The following is a 14,694-nucleotide window of genomic DNA, read 5'->3' as shown; positions in this document are numbered from 1 at the left end:
TGTCAGATCAGTAACAAAAAGGGACCCTGGAGCTTTTCCTGTGTTATACGATGGTGACACTTAGCCTTCTGGTGAAAAGATGCAGGGGGACCTTGGGGGATCTTGGTCGTTGTTCTGATACACTTTAAAAATGACATGAAGCTCCTAATGATGAGCAGATTTGCTCTATGTTTTACTTGGTAAGCTATTTAGTAAAAGTGGGAGAGGTTTTCATGTTGTTTCAAAATGATTTGTATGATTTGAAATAGTTTGCACCCCAAAGAAGAAGGAAAAGGGCCTTCTATCCTGTAGCTAAATCATCTTCCCAGGAAAGGAGAAAATGTCAGGGTTGTTTTATTTCTCCACTCCTCTTATTCTTGAGGGGCTTTAAGACAAGATCTCCCCCCTTCCCCACCACACAGAAAGCCTCAGGCTGCAGGAGCATCTTCTAAATCTCTCCTGCTGGGAGCTTTTCCATTTTGTGCGAAGTACTTAAACATTAAAATTTAACCAGAGTAAAACTGAGGCTAAAACTCGTTCAGGGACTCAAACATAGGTCACTTGTATCAGTGAGGGACATGGTTTAGTGGTATAACCAGAGCTAGGTTAACGGTTGGACTTGATGATGGGTCTTTTATAACCTAAATGATTTTATCGTTCTATTAACGCTGTTGCTATTGTGGTATTAGATAAAAGGAAGGAAGGGGACAGACTCAAGGAGGGTGGTGCAGTCATCGATGCCTGAGAATACAGCTTTTCATTTCCTCTGGCTTTGATGTGCTTGTTAGAAAATCAAGTTAAATCAAGCTTCTGCACTCAACAAACTAGATAATTCATTTTGGTAAGAGGAGAGCAAAACACTTAGCTTAATCTAAGCTAACTGATGTTAGCTCGTAGTCGATGGCCAGTACAATTGTGCTTATTTACTGTCCCAGAGTTGAGTCTTGCTGGGAGAAAGCCTGTCTGCAGTCTGCAACACTCTGGTTGCTGTGAAATCACTTTTTAAAGGCAGAGTAGAAACCAGCCAATACTGATTTATTCGGTGGCTTTTGTAGCTATGAAACAGTACCTGACTCTCCCCTGGCTGGTGGAGGGGTTGCTGGAAGCTGAAATCCTCTGCACCTGCAGCCTGTCTGCATCCAAGGTCCCCACTTGGTGCAGGGGGGTTTGCCTGTGCAGAAGCGCAGGCTGCGAATGCCGTCCTCGGATGGAAGTTGTACAGTGTGGTGCAAAATCGTTAGAGACGGAGGCTCCTAATGGAAACACTTAACACGCAACGTGACTGGAGTTATATAATGACTATGGCTTATTAAACAGCCTCACTAGAGGCATGAAAGATGGGAGGCTGACGAGATTTTGGTATGCTACACTGGTTTTTTCCCTGTCTATTGAGCCAGCGATAACTAGGTCTTATTTACTTTTGGTGGGTAGTCACATAAAACTACAAACTCCCATCACACAAGGAGGATCTCTGCCATCCAGCTAGTGTGTCTGTTCACGTGTAGCCAGCTAGCTTGCTTTCTAGAAGTAATGCCTGTGACAAATTGTAAGACTCGCATGATTAAAATTGAATTTATTTTTGACTGCTTAATTTGTATTTGATCGCTTGGATGGTGGGGAGACAGACAGTAATGCTGCAGACCTCTATGTGAAGTTCAAATTTTCTACTTTTTTGGTGGTTTCCTTTTCCTCCTCAGCACAGGTATGAACTATTGCAGAGGCAACAGGGAAGTCTTTAACCAGTCCATGCCTGGCTGATGATGTACAGGGGCTGGGAAAGGACCCTGCTAAGGGATTCTCACCTATGAGAATGTGGCACGTGTTTTGGGAGGGAGGAACATGCAGGATTTTAAAACAGAGGCGTTTTAAGGTGCCCATAAATGCTTCAGAGGTCATTTTTGGAGGTGTCTTGCATCTGTTCCTTTCAGGATTTTGCTCCTTGAGTCCCACACAGTTGGACTCATGCAACCTGATTCAGCACTCAGTTACTTTGGTTTTACACTGCTATAATACCAGGGATTTAAATAAATTTTCATTGGCATAAAACTGGAGCTGTATGATAGTGAATCAAGCATACAGAAAGCGAGGTAGTTGGCTTCACAGGTAGAATAAGAAACAATAAGCACATTCTTTGCAACAGAACTAGCAAATATTCTTCTGAATGAGTGGCATATTCAGAATGCATAAGCTGTCTAAAGACTTTCATTTGGTAGGTAACTTTCAGTGAAGCGATGTTGCATAAATCTGTTACTTTCTGCTGCACCAACTATGCATTGCGTTTTACTTGCTCATCTGATCTCAATTTTACTTGCCTGTACGTCTATGTATATATGAATATTTTACAACCACGCTTGAAAGGAATCACAGAAAACTGCCTTATCTACCAAGCACTTTTACATTTACTCAGGGCTTAATGGGAGCCAAGCAGATTTGGTCTCTTGCTACTTGCTGCATGTTTGGTATATCTAATAATTATTATTTTTTTTGCAGAACCCCAGCTGAAAGGAATTGTGACAAGGTTATTCAGCCAGCAGGAATACTTCCTGCAGATGCACCCAGATGGTACAATTGATGGGACCAAGGACGAAAACAGTGACTACAGTAAGAAAAAATTAGCCTGTTTTGCAACCCAATTGCAATAAAATACATCACCTAGTGGGTCTCACTTGTGCAGCTTCATTTTTGAAAAGATCAAATTAGGAAGAAGCCAGCTGTTTTCTGCACATTTTTTTTTGTATCTATCCTTCCCCTTTAAATCTTGCCTGTATAATTTCATATGTTTCCTCTCCGATCTTCTTCCCTCCCACCCCGATTCTGTAAGTGCCATCTGGGTGGGGTGGAGAATAAAACCCATGATTTGAATTGCTGCCAGAAAAGAAAGGAGATTATATTTATACACATGCCACGTGAGTAAAGGATACGGGGAATTCTCTCTCCAAGGAGAAGAGGAGTTCACTATTTTATCCTGAAAAATTCAGCAAGCATCAGAAATTTCCAGGCTGGAGAAAACCAGCTGTTCATTAAAGTCTACTGCTTTGAGGCTACTGTCAAGGCTGAGAGTATCAAATGACCTTTCCAAAGGTTACCTTCCAAAACACTGTTCAAAGGGGTTGGGTTCATGGTGTCCAACGAATGACAGTGAAGTGCAACACAGCCACATAGATTTAAAAATGACGCTCATGTACAGGAGCCATATTGGTTTAAACAAATGCAAAGCAGTAGCCAATATTTATTTTGCAAAGAAGTAGTTTTGTCAATACGAAAGGTTTGTCAATACAAAAGCTCCTCAAAAGGTTAAAAAAGGTGCAGGATATTCTCTACAGCATCTTTTCATTTCGTAGGCCTCAGGTTGATGCTTCTGAGAGTGCAGCAATAAGGTCAGATCTTTGGTGCCACAAACTTCATCAGACTAGGACTCAGGTCTTGATTTGGGTCATCCTGTATCGATTTGAAGCTACCTGTGCCACTGCTGAAGGGACAGCATATCTAGCCTGTCCAGCATGGAACAAGCATTCCCAGTCATTACTAGAGATTGACAGAAGTTGATCTGTGTAGTAGGATTGATGGAAGCAAACGTACTTTGTGAAAGTGCATCCTACTTAATTTGGGGAAAAATCTCATTCTAACTCAAAGAAGCTCCTAGCTGGATTGATGGCATCACTCCTTCAGGAAGGCCAGGGCCTGGGCTGCAGGTGAGAGGTGTCTGCAGTGATGTAGTGCATGTAGCAGAGCATGGATGTTGTCCTGTGAAGCTGTTCTTGGACAATGGTGGTTGTCCACATCCGAGGTGCTTGCCCCATCTGAAAGAAGCTGGCAGGGTGCTGTGGTGGGACCGTTGTCTGTGGTAGGACTATTCTGCATGTGGACCCCAGCCTTGAGCTGGCTGCAGCAAAGTAGTGCATGAGAGAGAAGCTTTGAGAAGATGGCAACTAAAATTGTGTGAGGTTGGCAAAGCCCTTGTGAAATGACCCGAGAGGCTGCATTCACCAGAAACTTGGCCTGTATCAGATGCAAGGGTCAGGTTTTAGTCCTCTTTTTCATATGGTGGCGTTAAACAAATGAAATACCACAAATTGCAATGACACAGCTTCTATTTTATGTGGGAGCAGGAGAATCTGTGGATCTCCACACACACACTTTTACTCCATGAGAGACTCTGCAGGTCTCTTCCTACAAGAAGAGTCTGGCCTTATGATTTTTCGCAGTCAGACACCAACACATGTGATGAGTTCAGTGGGCTTTAGTGGGTGAGTAATGACCCAGTGTTGGGCTGTATTAGCTGCTTTTTCTTAAAGAAAGAAGATGTAGGGTGTTCTCAATCTGCAGAAAATCTCATTGGAGGCCTATTTGTCAACAACATGGGAAAAGCTGCTAGAGATGACAGGGATTCATTACCCTCATCTATCAGTGAGGACTGAACAACAAAGTAATGGGCTTAAATGGAAGCAGAGATGAATTTAAGTAAACAGCTATGGAGAATAAAATGTAAGAGCAGTTCTGCAATATTTCAGGCTGGCAGGACAGACAGGGGAAGCTGCCTCCAGCTGCACCTTGGTGGGTGCAGAGGAGCATCCTGAGGCTCCATGACTGAAGTTGGGCCTCAGTTACCCAAACAGCTCTTATTTATGTATCCCATTAGAAAAGTTAGAGATCAGTTTCACAAGGTGCTGAGTACTTATGAGCCACTTCCACTCAGGCTTCTTAACTGGAAATAGGTGGGCTGAAGGGCACTTCTAGAACCTAAATTTATCTGGTGAGATGGCAGCCCAGCCTTGATAGCTTGGTGGGATAGGAGGCATCTAGCTTAAGAGTGCTAAGCCACTTCCTCGAAGTCATGGGCTATGGTGGAAAGTTTAGTGAAGTTCTTGAGAGAAGATTGAAGACAAAGAATTCCCCATCTCTTGATTTCAGGGGATATCAAATGAGGAAAAAATCCAACCTGATAATATTTGGCTCCTGAAAATGAAATATGTCCTTTATTTGGTTTTGTTTAACTTTTTACTACATGCTCTTCTTCATAAATCTTCAGTTTGAATCAACATTTTATATTATACGAAACTTCCAGTTATAGCTTCAAAACAAAATCACATTTTTCACTTTGGAAATGCCAAAATAAAGTATACTGACTATTTTTTTTCTTTTTCTATTTGTATTCCTCCAAACATCTCAATTTTTGACCAGAAAAAAAGTCAAAATTCACTTGTCTAAGTGAACAGCTTACAGATTTACTTCACTGATATTTTCCATTTTAAAATACCTCTCTAGAAGATTCCTGACCAGCCAGACAGAAGTCTGTGCAGTATTTCTGTGCAAGGGCAAAACTCATCAAAGACTAAATAAATAATATTTCTCTGTCCCTGGAGAAGGATTGTTTAACTCACAGCCACTTGCAGGGAAGGGCAATCTTGATGGCCACAGCAGGATCCTTCTCACCCTGGATGACCATCTATTCTCCATGCAGAAGGTTCCATACATTGCTCTGTGTTCTGTAGCCATACACTGATTATTCAAATTAGCATTATGGAAGGAAGCTTAATTTTATGGAATACATTAGGTTGGTTTACTCTGGCAAAATAAACGTTTAAAATGAGACACGACATGTCCCTCAGATATGCCTGATGTAATTAAAAGTTCTAATAAAAATCCAGTTATTTATATAAGAGGAACTGCTAATATTTAAGCAATTTTTAAATTAATTATCTGGTGCCTGTTTTATGTGTGTTCTTGAGAAGCTGATGGCATTTATTTTCCACCTCCTCTCACTTATAGAAAAAGAAAAAAAAAACAGCCCAGAAGCCAAGTTCTAATGGCATTTGAATGGGCATCCAGCCAGCTTCCCGCGAAACAGCGCTTGGGACATCTGTTCCTTATACCATGTAGTTAAAGGCACGCCATCTTAATGTAAGCAAGAAGACAGATTCTCTGCCTGCTTGCATTGGGATATATGAAGAATTTCCTTTTAATTGGAGTGTAGTATCATGGTGTACGAGGCCCTTGTTTGTGTTACTAGTAATTTTATATATGAACCTGAATTTGGGGCAGTATCTTTTCCATCTAACTCTAGTGATATCGAATGGTCTTTCAGGGCTTATTGCTGCTGTCAATGCTTGTATCATAATTGCTCTTTCCTGGGCTGAGCAGGGTAATGCCCCTTCTTTGTGATGGCAACTGGACTTCTTTGTTTGCCAGCATAATCCTGCTGAATGTCTGAAAAGCTGTAGCGAGTGGACAGTATATAAAGGATAGGTCAATCATACCGATCAGGTGGAAACAGCCCAGTGTATCTAGGATATTGTTTGGGGCTTTCCAGCCAGAAACACAAAAAGATTAAGATTGGGGAAAGCCCCTGGAGGTCTCCAGTCCAACATCCTACTTGGAGCTGGGTTATCTTCAGCTGCATAGAGGCTTGTCTAGTTGTTTCAGACATCTCCAGCAATGAGCTATTCCATAGCTTCATAACTTCTCTGGTTCCAGAGCCGCACTATTCTCATTGTAGAGAATTTTCTTTATATCCAGTAATAATTTCTTTCTGAGGCTTTTGTCTAATGCCTCTTGTCCTTTCACGGTGTTCCTCTGAGAAGAGTCTGTCTCTGGTAGCATTAGTTTTCCTTCTTTGAGCTAAGCAAACCCAGTTCCCTCAGTTTCTTCACATACATGTTGCACCACAGCCTTCCTCACTTCCCTTAGGATCTTAAACCTCCCCATCTCATGGTGCACTGAGGCTGCTGTTGCCTATTGCACCCTCCATTAATTCTTCCTTATTCATAAGCAGAACAAATGTTTTGTTCCAGAAAAATCACCTGGTATAAATTAGTTTAGCTCCTCTGACTTACTACTGTTTAAATCAGCTGAGCATATGGACCACATCTTATACATAGCATGTCTTGCCTTACTCTTCTATTTCTGTAAACGTGTTAGCCCAGACCCATAGCTAAGTATGCATTCAGATTTTAAAAATGTGTTACGCACCTGATAAACTGCCATAACAGATCAGTGAACAACGTTCTCATGGCCGAAGGGTTTAGGACTGGAGTGTGCTAAGAGTAGCATCATTAACAAGCAGGGTCAGATGTAAATCTACTGATGGTTGAAAATGGTAAGGTGTAATGAAGAAAAATAGGCAGAAATAGTCAATGTCTTAATTTTTTTCCTCTTCTGCTCATGAAGTAAAAGAAAGTGTCCGTTCCGTGCAGTTGCAGATGGCATGGAAAGTGTACCATTTGCAGCAGAGAAAGAGTTTTAAAAGCATTTTTCACATTAGCATATCCTGTGTCCAGTTCTACTCTACCACATCTAGTCCTCTTCCCCATCTGCTGTTTCATGTTAACCAGAACCTCTTTTCCTGGCAAAAAAAAATGAGACATCTTGCTTTCAAGGTTGGTTGAGGGTTTTTCCCCTCACATTTTTACAATAAAGCTTATAAGCTTTGAAATATGTTCCAAAATGAAATGTTCATTTGGAAGCATAATATCAAACAGCTTCAACTTCTTCAAAGATATTTCTAGATTTGAGTGCAGGAACAGCTCTGAGAATTTACAAAGTTTTGATTGACCCAAACCACTTTTTTAATAGAGGAAGATATTTGCTTCCTAAAACTTCTTTGGCTGTCAGTTGCCTATGTCAGACGCATGTCCTCCTGCTTGCGCCCCTGCTCTGCAGTATGTTGCAGGAGATGCTTGGCATGCCTAAAAGCCATGATTGTAGGTGCTGCATCTGGGTCCCAGGGAGCTTGGGAACTGGCTGCAGTCTTGCTACTGTGACAAAGAGCACAACAGGATTGTTCCTATGCTCCCTTAGCATGTACATGTGGAAAGAAAGTTTTGGAGACATGTGGGTGCTTCTCTCACCCACTAATTCTGGGTATTATCACCTCGCTACCTAATGAATGCTTTGAATGATCTGTCACAAGTTTTCTATGCAAGACAAATTGGCTGTAGGGAATGAATGATGATGCCCATTTGGCTTCATTATTAGCAGTAATATGCTCCATTTTTCAGTGGGGGGGAAGAATTAGGGAAGGGGAATTGCTTATAAATAGACTTGTTAATTACAGAGGGGTTTTAGACCTTAACGGTAGTGAGAAAGTGATAGAAATATACGCTTCCCATGGTTAGTGAGCTTTTCAAGAGTAGAACTGCACTATAATGCAGCTCTTTAATGCTGACTATCTACACTGGGGTGTGTTTTTCTCCTCTGGGGACAGTCTCAGAGTAGCACAGTCCTTGACACCAGGAGCTCACAGACCAGTGCCCAGGCTGGACTTCATTTGCCATATACATCTGTTGACATCCTCCTACGAAATCACGTAAAAATATAGGTGCTGGCTTTGGAGAGACTTCAGCACCCACTTGGATATTTTATGAAATGTGGTGGTTAAAGGCATGAAAAGGGGCTGGGGATAGGTGTGTTTTCACTAAACTCAAGGTGCCTTGCTTTTAGGTGGCTCTCTAAGGGCAGTCATCCAGTCTTCTTTGGGGATCAAGGGAGAGAAAAGAGCCTTCATGGGAAAACAGGAGACATAAATCCCTTTTTGGAGACAGCCCTAAAACCAGCTTAGCCAGGACACTTGTTAGATATCTTGAACAAAGTGGTTTTCTGTCTCCTGCGCTGTCTTCAGGTTTTACTTCTGAAAAGGTATCCACTTCTGACCTCTAAGCAAATCCACCATGAGTTCAGGTCAAATATAACCAGTTTCCCATTAGATTTCACACACTCTGGGCTCTGCTTTTTCTCTTAGAAATTATGCAACTCCTAGGACTTCGGAGCAAGCACACTGGCTGCAAGGAAAGAATCAATCAACAGTTTCAGTTCTCCCCTTCCTTTGTCTCCATCTTTGCTGTAAATTTTTAATTTTTTTTTTTTGCTTTGGAAAGAAATTCCAACACACCTTCTCTGCTCTGCAATAATTCATGTGCAGTACGTGAGGGACATTCTTGGGAAACATCTTGTGGTTGAGTTAGATGCACGTGTTACCTGGCATGTGCACATCTAACCAGTCTCCTTAGGGTGGTGGATTGATGCTGAACCAGTCTCGATTCCCTCCCATCATAACAGGATTTACACTAGCCTGGCCTGGGGAGCTACAGTATTTTGAATAGGCCATTTCAGCAAAAGCTGCTTTACCCATCAGGGCTGATGTCAGAGCAGTGGTCTATCTCCCAGGGAAAGAGAGGCTGGGAGATGGCACAGTGAGAAAGAGGACTGTTTCTCCTACAACCATTATGAAGACCTCTTTGTGCTGCGCTTGCTCCAATGTGATGTTTCATGTCATGCATAAACCTTTGTAAATGATCTATAAAATGAATCAGCTAGAGGATGATGTCCTTAACGGTCAGATGGAAAATAGGAATGCTTCCCGGCATGCTCTGTCACCCAGTCTTTCTTCTGCACTCTGCCCATTAGCAGGTCTCCTCTGGGCTAATTGGAACACCCCAAAGTTCTTGAGAAGTTTGAAGTGGGCTTTTGCAAATAAATGAGTGTGTTAAAAAGCCACAAGAAATACTTCATGAACATGGAAGAGACAGTCTGACCTTATGACTAGGGAACGAGAAAAAATACTTGTTTCAGGGCAGTTGTGTTGGAACAGACCTTCAGTAAAGTATTTCCATGGTGTCTGTGCCTATGTTTCTTCCCAACCCTGTATCCCTCTTTCCATAGCCTGAGCTCCCTGGGGCAAGGTCTAGTTAGCTCTTTGTAAGCTGAAGCACAAGGGGTCCTGCAACATCTGGATACTCTTGTCCTACAAATCTCAGTGGAAACAAAACCATGCTAATGCCTCAGTGTTCAGTCTATCAACAGTGACAGTCCTCTCCCTCTTCGAGCCTGTTCTGTTAGAAATGTAGCAAGAGCAATGTAGCAAAAAATGACTGTACATTTATGTATATACTCCTGGGAAAAGTCTTTCAATGAGATCCAGGGTCTACTTGGAATAAAGCCATAAAGTAATTAATTGGGAGGAAGTGGTTGCAATGCTTTAATCAATAAGATTGCAGTAGAATTGAATATTGAAAGGTCTTGTCCTCTTCTGTCCTATCTAGTGCTGCTTCTGAATGAGGAGCAGTGCCCTTGTCCTGGAGTCGAGCAGTATCTCTTCCTGAATTTCTTCGTCCTTTTAACAGCAGGGATCACAGGGGCAGACACACAGTCAAGATAATTTGTATCCTTCTGGCTGTGGTCGCTGTCTATATACTCTTACAGCATATGGCAAATGCTAGAAAGTGTGACTGGGCTAAAATCTGTTTCAGGCTGAACTAAACTAAGTTGTGTTGTTGCGTTTGCCATGGGTAAGGACGTGCACATGTGCAGTTACCACAGCTCAGCTGGCCCACAGAAAGCCATTGAGATGCACATATGAGCCCTTGGCATTGCAAAGGCAGTGATCAGACTGATGGGTGTGTTAAGGCTTCTGGGAGGCAGCCAAATTCAGTACATTTTTAAAATTTGCTTTCAACATGGGCCCCATGACTGCAGACCTTTCTTGTAGCTGGAAGCAGGACTTTTGATTCTAGTTCAGTATCTTTTGTAAAAGTCAAGAGTGGGGTGGACTGGCCTGGGGGCAAAAAGCATCAGCAGCCACGCAGGGTGATGTATCTGTAACCTTTGCTTTTCTTTTCCTTCTGCAGCTCTTTTTAATCTAATTCCTGTGGGTCTACGTGTGGTGGCAATCCAAGGGGTGAAGGCAGGTCTGTACGTTGCCATGAACGCTGAGGGATATCTCTACAGCTCAGTAAGTACTTTGTGCTGTTGGGGTCCTGGATTGGTTTGGTTTTGTAGGAGGGAGGAAGGAGACTGCATTGGGACTTGCAGCTTTTTCTGAAAATGGTCATGTATCAGCAAACCTTTAAAAGCAGGAACAGGGGGAGCTGCTGCATGGCCATGCAATATTCACTTTAAAGTGTCTCCACGGAGATTCGTGGCAGTATTTCCTGACCTGTGAAGCTACATTTTGTGTTCGAGTAGTTACTTAATGTAGGTCACGTTGTAGAGGAGGTTGTGTGGCTGGCTGGTTATATTCTGGTTTCACATTTGTGAAATGGGATGGACTGAATGGAATTGCTTCTGAATTGCACCTGGATAACTGTCCTTAGGTGGTGCCCCAATGGGCCATACTCTGCTTTTGACTGCAGTGTAAATCCACAGCAATACCCTGACTTCATTAAAATGGTTCTGGACTATTCTGTTGGCAGAATTTCCCTGTATTTGTGTGGTCTTTTTAATGCACATAAAAGATAAGTGAGGCATTTTTTACTGACTAATTCCCCTATAACTTTCTTAGATGGCATGAAAGGGCATGAGGTTATTCATAAGATTCTCATTTGAAGTAAGTAATTGATTTTCACAGTGAATAATTGATTCAGTGATTTATTAAATATGGCAGCCCTTTGCCAGAATTTTTTATGCTTCAAATAACTTTGCTCTGGTTCTACATAGTAAAAAGTGATAGTTAATAATACACTTCTCATTTCTGTAGCTATGATATCTTTAAAGTGTATAGCCAAGATTCTAATCTCATCTGCCGTTCTGTAAATTTACAGTGCAGCAATTCTGCTCTCATCTAGACATTTACTTTGCTTTAAAAGCATACGTGAGAATGGAGTTAGGACCACTGAAAGGACAACAGTCCAAGTTGCTCCTACGCAATATTTCCTAACTCTTACCATCCCTCTTTGGTTCTTGGTCAGTTTTAAACAACTCACATGGTCGGGAGTTCCCCCTTTCCCTTGAGAGGTAGCAAAGCTCTGCCTCCCCAGTGGCTCAGGGTAGAAAACAGCAAGTGGATGTGTTAGTATGCCTGGCGAGATAGGTCTCAAAACTGGCTGCTTGTCAAGAAGAGACAGAGAGATCAATCTGGATCTCTGTGGATGCCAGACGCTTCCTGTTCTTTCATAGCCCAGTAAACATAAATGACTGCTTCTAAATAAATTACATCGGTTTACTAACAATGAAAACTTCCTCTTTTTGTAAAGCTATCAGAGTCCTAAAGGTAATACCAAGCATGGTGTGGTGCTGCATTATTGTGCGTGCTTCCCTCTAGGCACATAGTCAGGGGGGTCAGGACCGGCATTTCGCCCTGTGTTTGAGCAGTGCTGGGCATAAAGGGTCCTGGTCTGGCACTGAGGGTCCTCATACCACCGGTACCCCATAAATGAAGACTGCAGGAAAGTGGTGTGTGTCACAGAGCTGCATCCAGCCTGGGGGGGTTCTTCTTGGAACAATGAGGGGTCAGCATTTTCTGATCAAATAGTGCAAGGGAGGGAAAGGTGTGGGGCTCAGGCAAGAGAAAAAATGGAGAGTTGGAAACGTGGTTTTTGACAGCTGAGAGATTAGAGATGGTGCAGAGGAAAAGTATCTTTTGCTAGCAATAGTGAGACGATGCAAAGGGTGGGAGGGACATACCAAGAGATGATGGGCAGCAGAAGGACCACGTGTCCAGGAAACACATCTGCTAGCCGTATGAAATGTTCTAAAAGGCACCAGATCATACATGTATTCGAATGAGGGTGTTTTAAAAGGGCCCGCTTATTCCCAGCAAGTGTGCCTGTCTGAAGTAGGAAGGTTAATCGTGGAGGGCTAAGGATGCAACATGATGGCCAGTGGTTAATGAAGTGGGACTCATTACATGCCACAGCTTGATGATATTCAGCTCTGTCTGAACTAATAAGAGTTAAACTGTTCATTCTGTCAACATTATCCGAGGTTTCTGCTTGCAGTAAAAGGGTGCTACTGGTCCATCTCTCTACTCCAGAGAGATGGAATTCGCTGGATGCTATTTTCTTGTATAGACTGGTGGCTCTGTCTCTGTCTTACAGCAGTGAATCAATGAATTCACTGTGCTTTGGAGCAGATGCCAAGGCAAGAAAAAAGAAAATTTATGGATAAAGCCTGTTAGAACCAGGGAGTGTGGGACAAGCCACTCATAGTAACAAAGACAAGGGATGAGACCAGAGTCCTATAGGAGAACTGGATATGGCTGAGAAGAGCTCAGACTGTTCAAGCAGTCTCTTCTGGATGCTGCAGGTTTCCTTGTGGGGCCAGGATCCCACTCCAAGCCAACATTTGGCACGGCTGTGTCGAATACTGTGCTGGGCAATTGCTTTGGCAGGACTTGACAGTCTGTTCTACTCTGGGGTGAGCAGGGCCCCTGGCCGTGCCGCCTGGACCTGATTGCTGCCCACAGCAAAGGACACATCGTCCCTGTTCCTTTGCTTAACAGACCCTAAACTACAGCTTTACTCTGTCTCAGTCCAGTTTCCTTTGGTGTTGTGCATGTACCTATTTTTTTTCACTAGTGTTTTCCGAGGCATTTCTGAAAAATGGCTCAATATTCTCTATAGATATTGTTCACTCATGCAGATCCATGATAAATGAACTTTTTCTACTGCTTGGCTGCCTCCCCTACTTGTCTGTCCCAGGCCTAGCCCTACTAGGACTTCTTGTAACACCCACAAGCCCAGGACTGCTTTCAGAAAAAATGCAACTGTCCAGGGAAAAGTTTTGGGTATTGGATTTTTTTCTCCTCTTGAGTCCAGATTGTGTCTGTTACTGAAGACGTCATCACTGTGAGTTTGTTTTGGTTTTGTTTGGTGGGGTTTTGTTGGTGATACTTAATCTGTGTGCGTCAGCTGAGACCTTGGCTGACATCCTCTGCCCTGGATCAAACCAGAGGCTATTATCAGCCTGGTTTTGGAGATGGTTTGTGCCAGCTCCTTCTGAGTTTGGGCCAATGGACTCTTGAATGAATGGGTTTAGAATAACTAGCCCTTGGAAAAAGTCTTCCTGATGCCAATTAGCACAGAGGCACGTCTGAGTGAGGTTCTCTAAAGCCAAACTTGAGAAGACTGTTTGCAGAAACATGCAAGACCCTCTTACGTGCTCAACCACAGTGTGATTGATACCTTTAGCATGAATTTCCTCATCTATTCTGTTCAGTTAGGTATAGGTAGGGACAGTATGGGGTGAGGTTGCTGGGTTGAAGCCAACCATAGATCCCTAGCCAGCTTTTGAGGCCTAATTGCATTAGATGCCAAAGACTCTTTGCTTGTGAAGCAGCTGTTTATGACTTTTGTGCATTGTTTACTTACACTTGACACCTGATTTATTATTTTTTTTTTTTTCCAGACTAGCTTATTGCTGCCTCTGAGGTCTGCTGGGAAATTAGGTGCTTGGTAGGCAAGAAAATCAGGTCTTGGTCTGAGGCTTTGCAGACAGTACGATGCAAAACGTTGCCTTCATAGCAAGCTTGCAGAGTCAATGGTGTGTTCCCATTTGATTTCTTGTAATGTAGAGCAGCTGTAAGTTCCCTGATGGTGCATGAAGGTGTTTTGTTTTTTTTTATCAGCACCTGTTCTGAGGAGCAACATGACTCTCCTGAGGATTCGCTGTTAGCATTTTATGCCAAAGTAAAAACATACAGAATGAATGAAGGGCAGTGGATATTACTTGTACTGTCTTAGTTCTTGGGAAGCTGAGACCAAAGGGTGGTTGTTGCAGAGGAGGGGGAAACACAGAATAAAGAGGTACGTCCTGCTCCAGTGAGTTTACAGCCTAATCGTAACCAGAGAAGACACAGAACATGCTCTCCTGTCTCTGTCTGGAGTTAATAGTTCCACCACGAAATTAATTCCTACTCCTACATAACCTTTCTCTGTGAAGTTTCTCTCCTCGGCACCCAGCTTTCTCTCCATCACTTCTGCTGCAACAACTCACAGGGGCATG

General features: G+C 42.8%; 1 protein-coding gene across 3 annotated transcripts in view; it reads left to right on the top strand.

Annotated features, from left to right (window-relative positions):
- The window catches only part of FGF12 (fibroblast growth factor 12), a 145,249-nt gene that overhangs the window by 61,558 nt on the left and 68,997 nt on the right, over positions 1-14,694 (top strand). For all 3 annotated transcript variants that reach the window (XM_074153208.1, XM_074153209.1, XM_074153207.1), the window contains 2 exons: positions 2,470-2,580; positions 10,602-10,705. In XM_074153208.1, coding sequence (XP_074009309.1) covers positions 2,470-2,580; positions 10,602-10,705 — 215 coding nt within the window. The remainder of the gene's footprint in view (positions 1-2,469; positions 2,581-10,601; positions 10,706-14,694) is intronic.

This window comes from Numenius arquata, chromosome 9, assembly GCF_964106895.1.
Source record: "Numenius arquata chromosome 9, bNumArq3.hap1.1, whole genome shotgun sequence".
Lineage (NCBI taxonomy): Eukaryota > Metazoa > Chordata > Aves > Charadriiformes > Scolopacidae > Numenius > Numenius arquata.
Note: the sequence above shows the minus strand (reverse complement) of the source record. Positions and strands in the feature narration are given on the sequence as shown.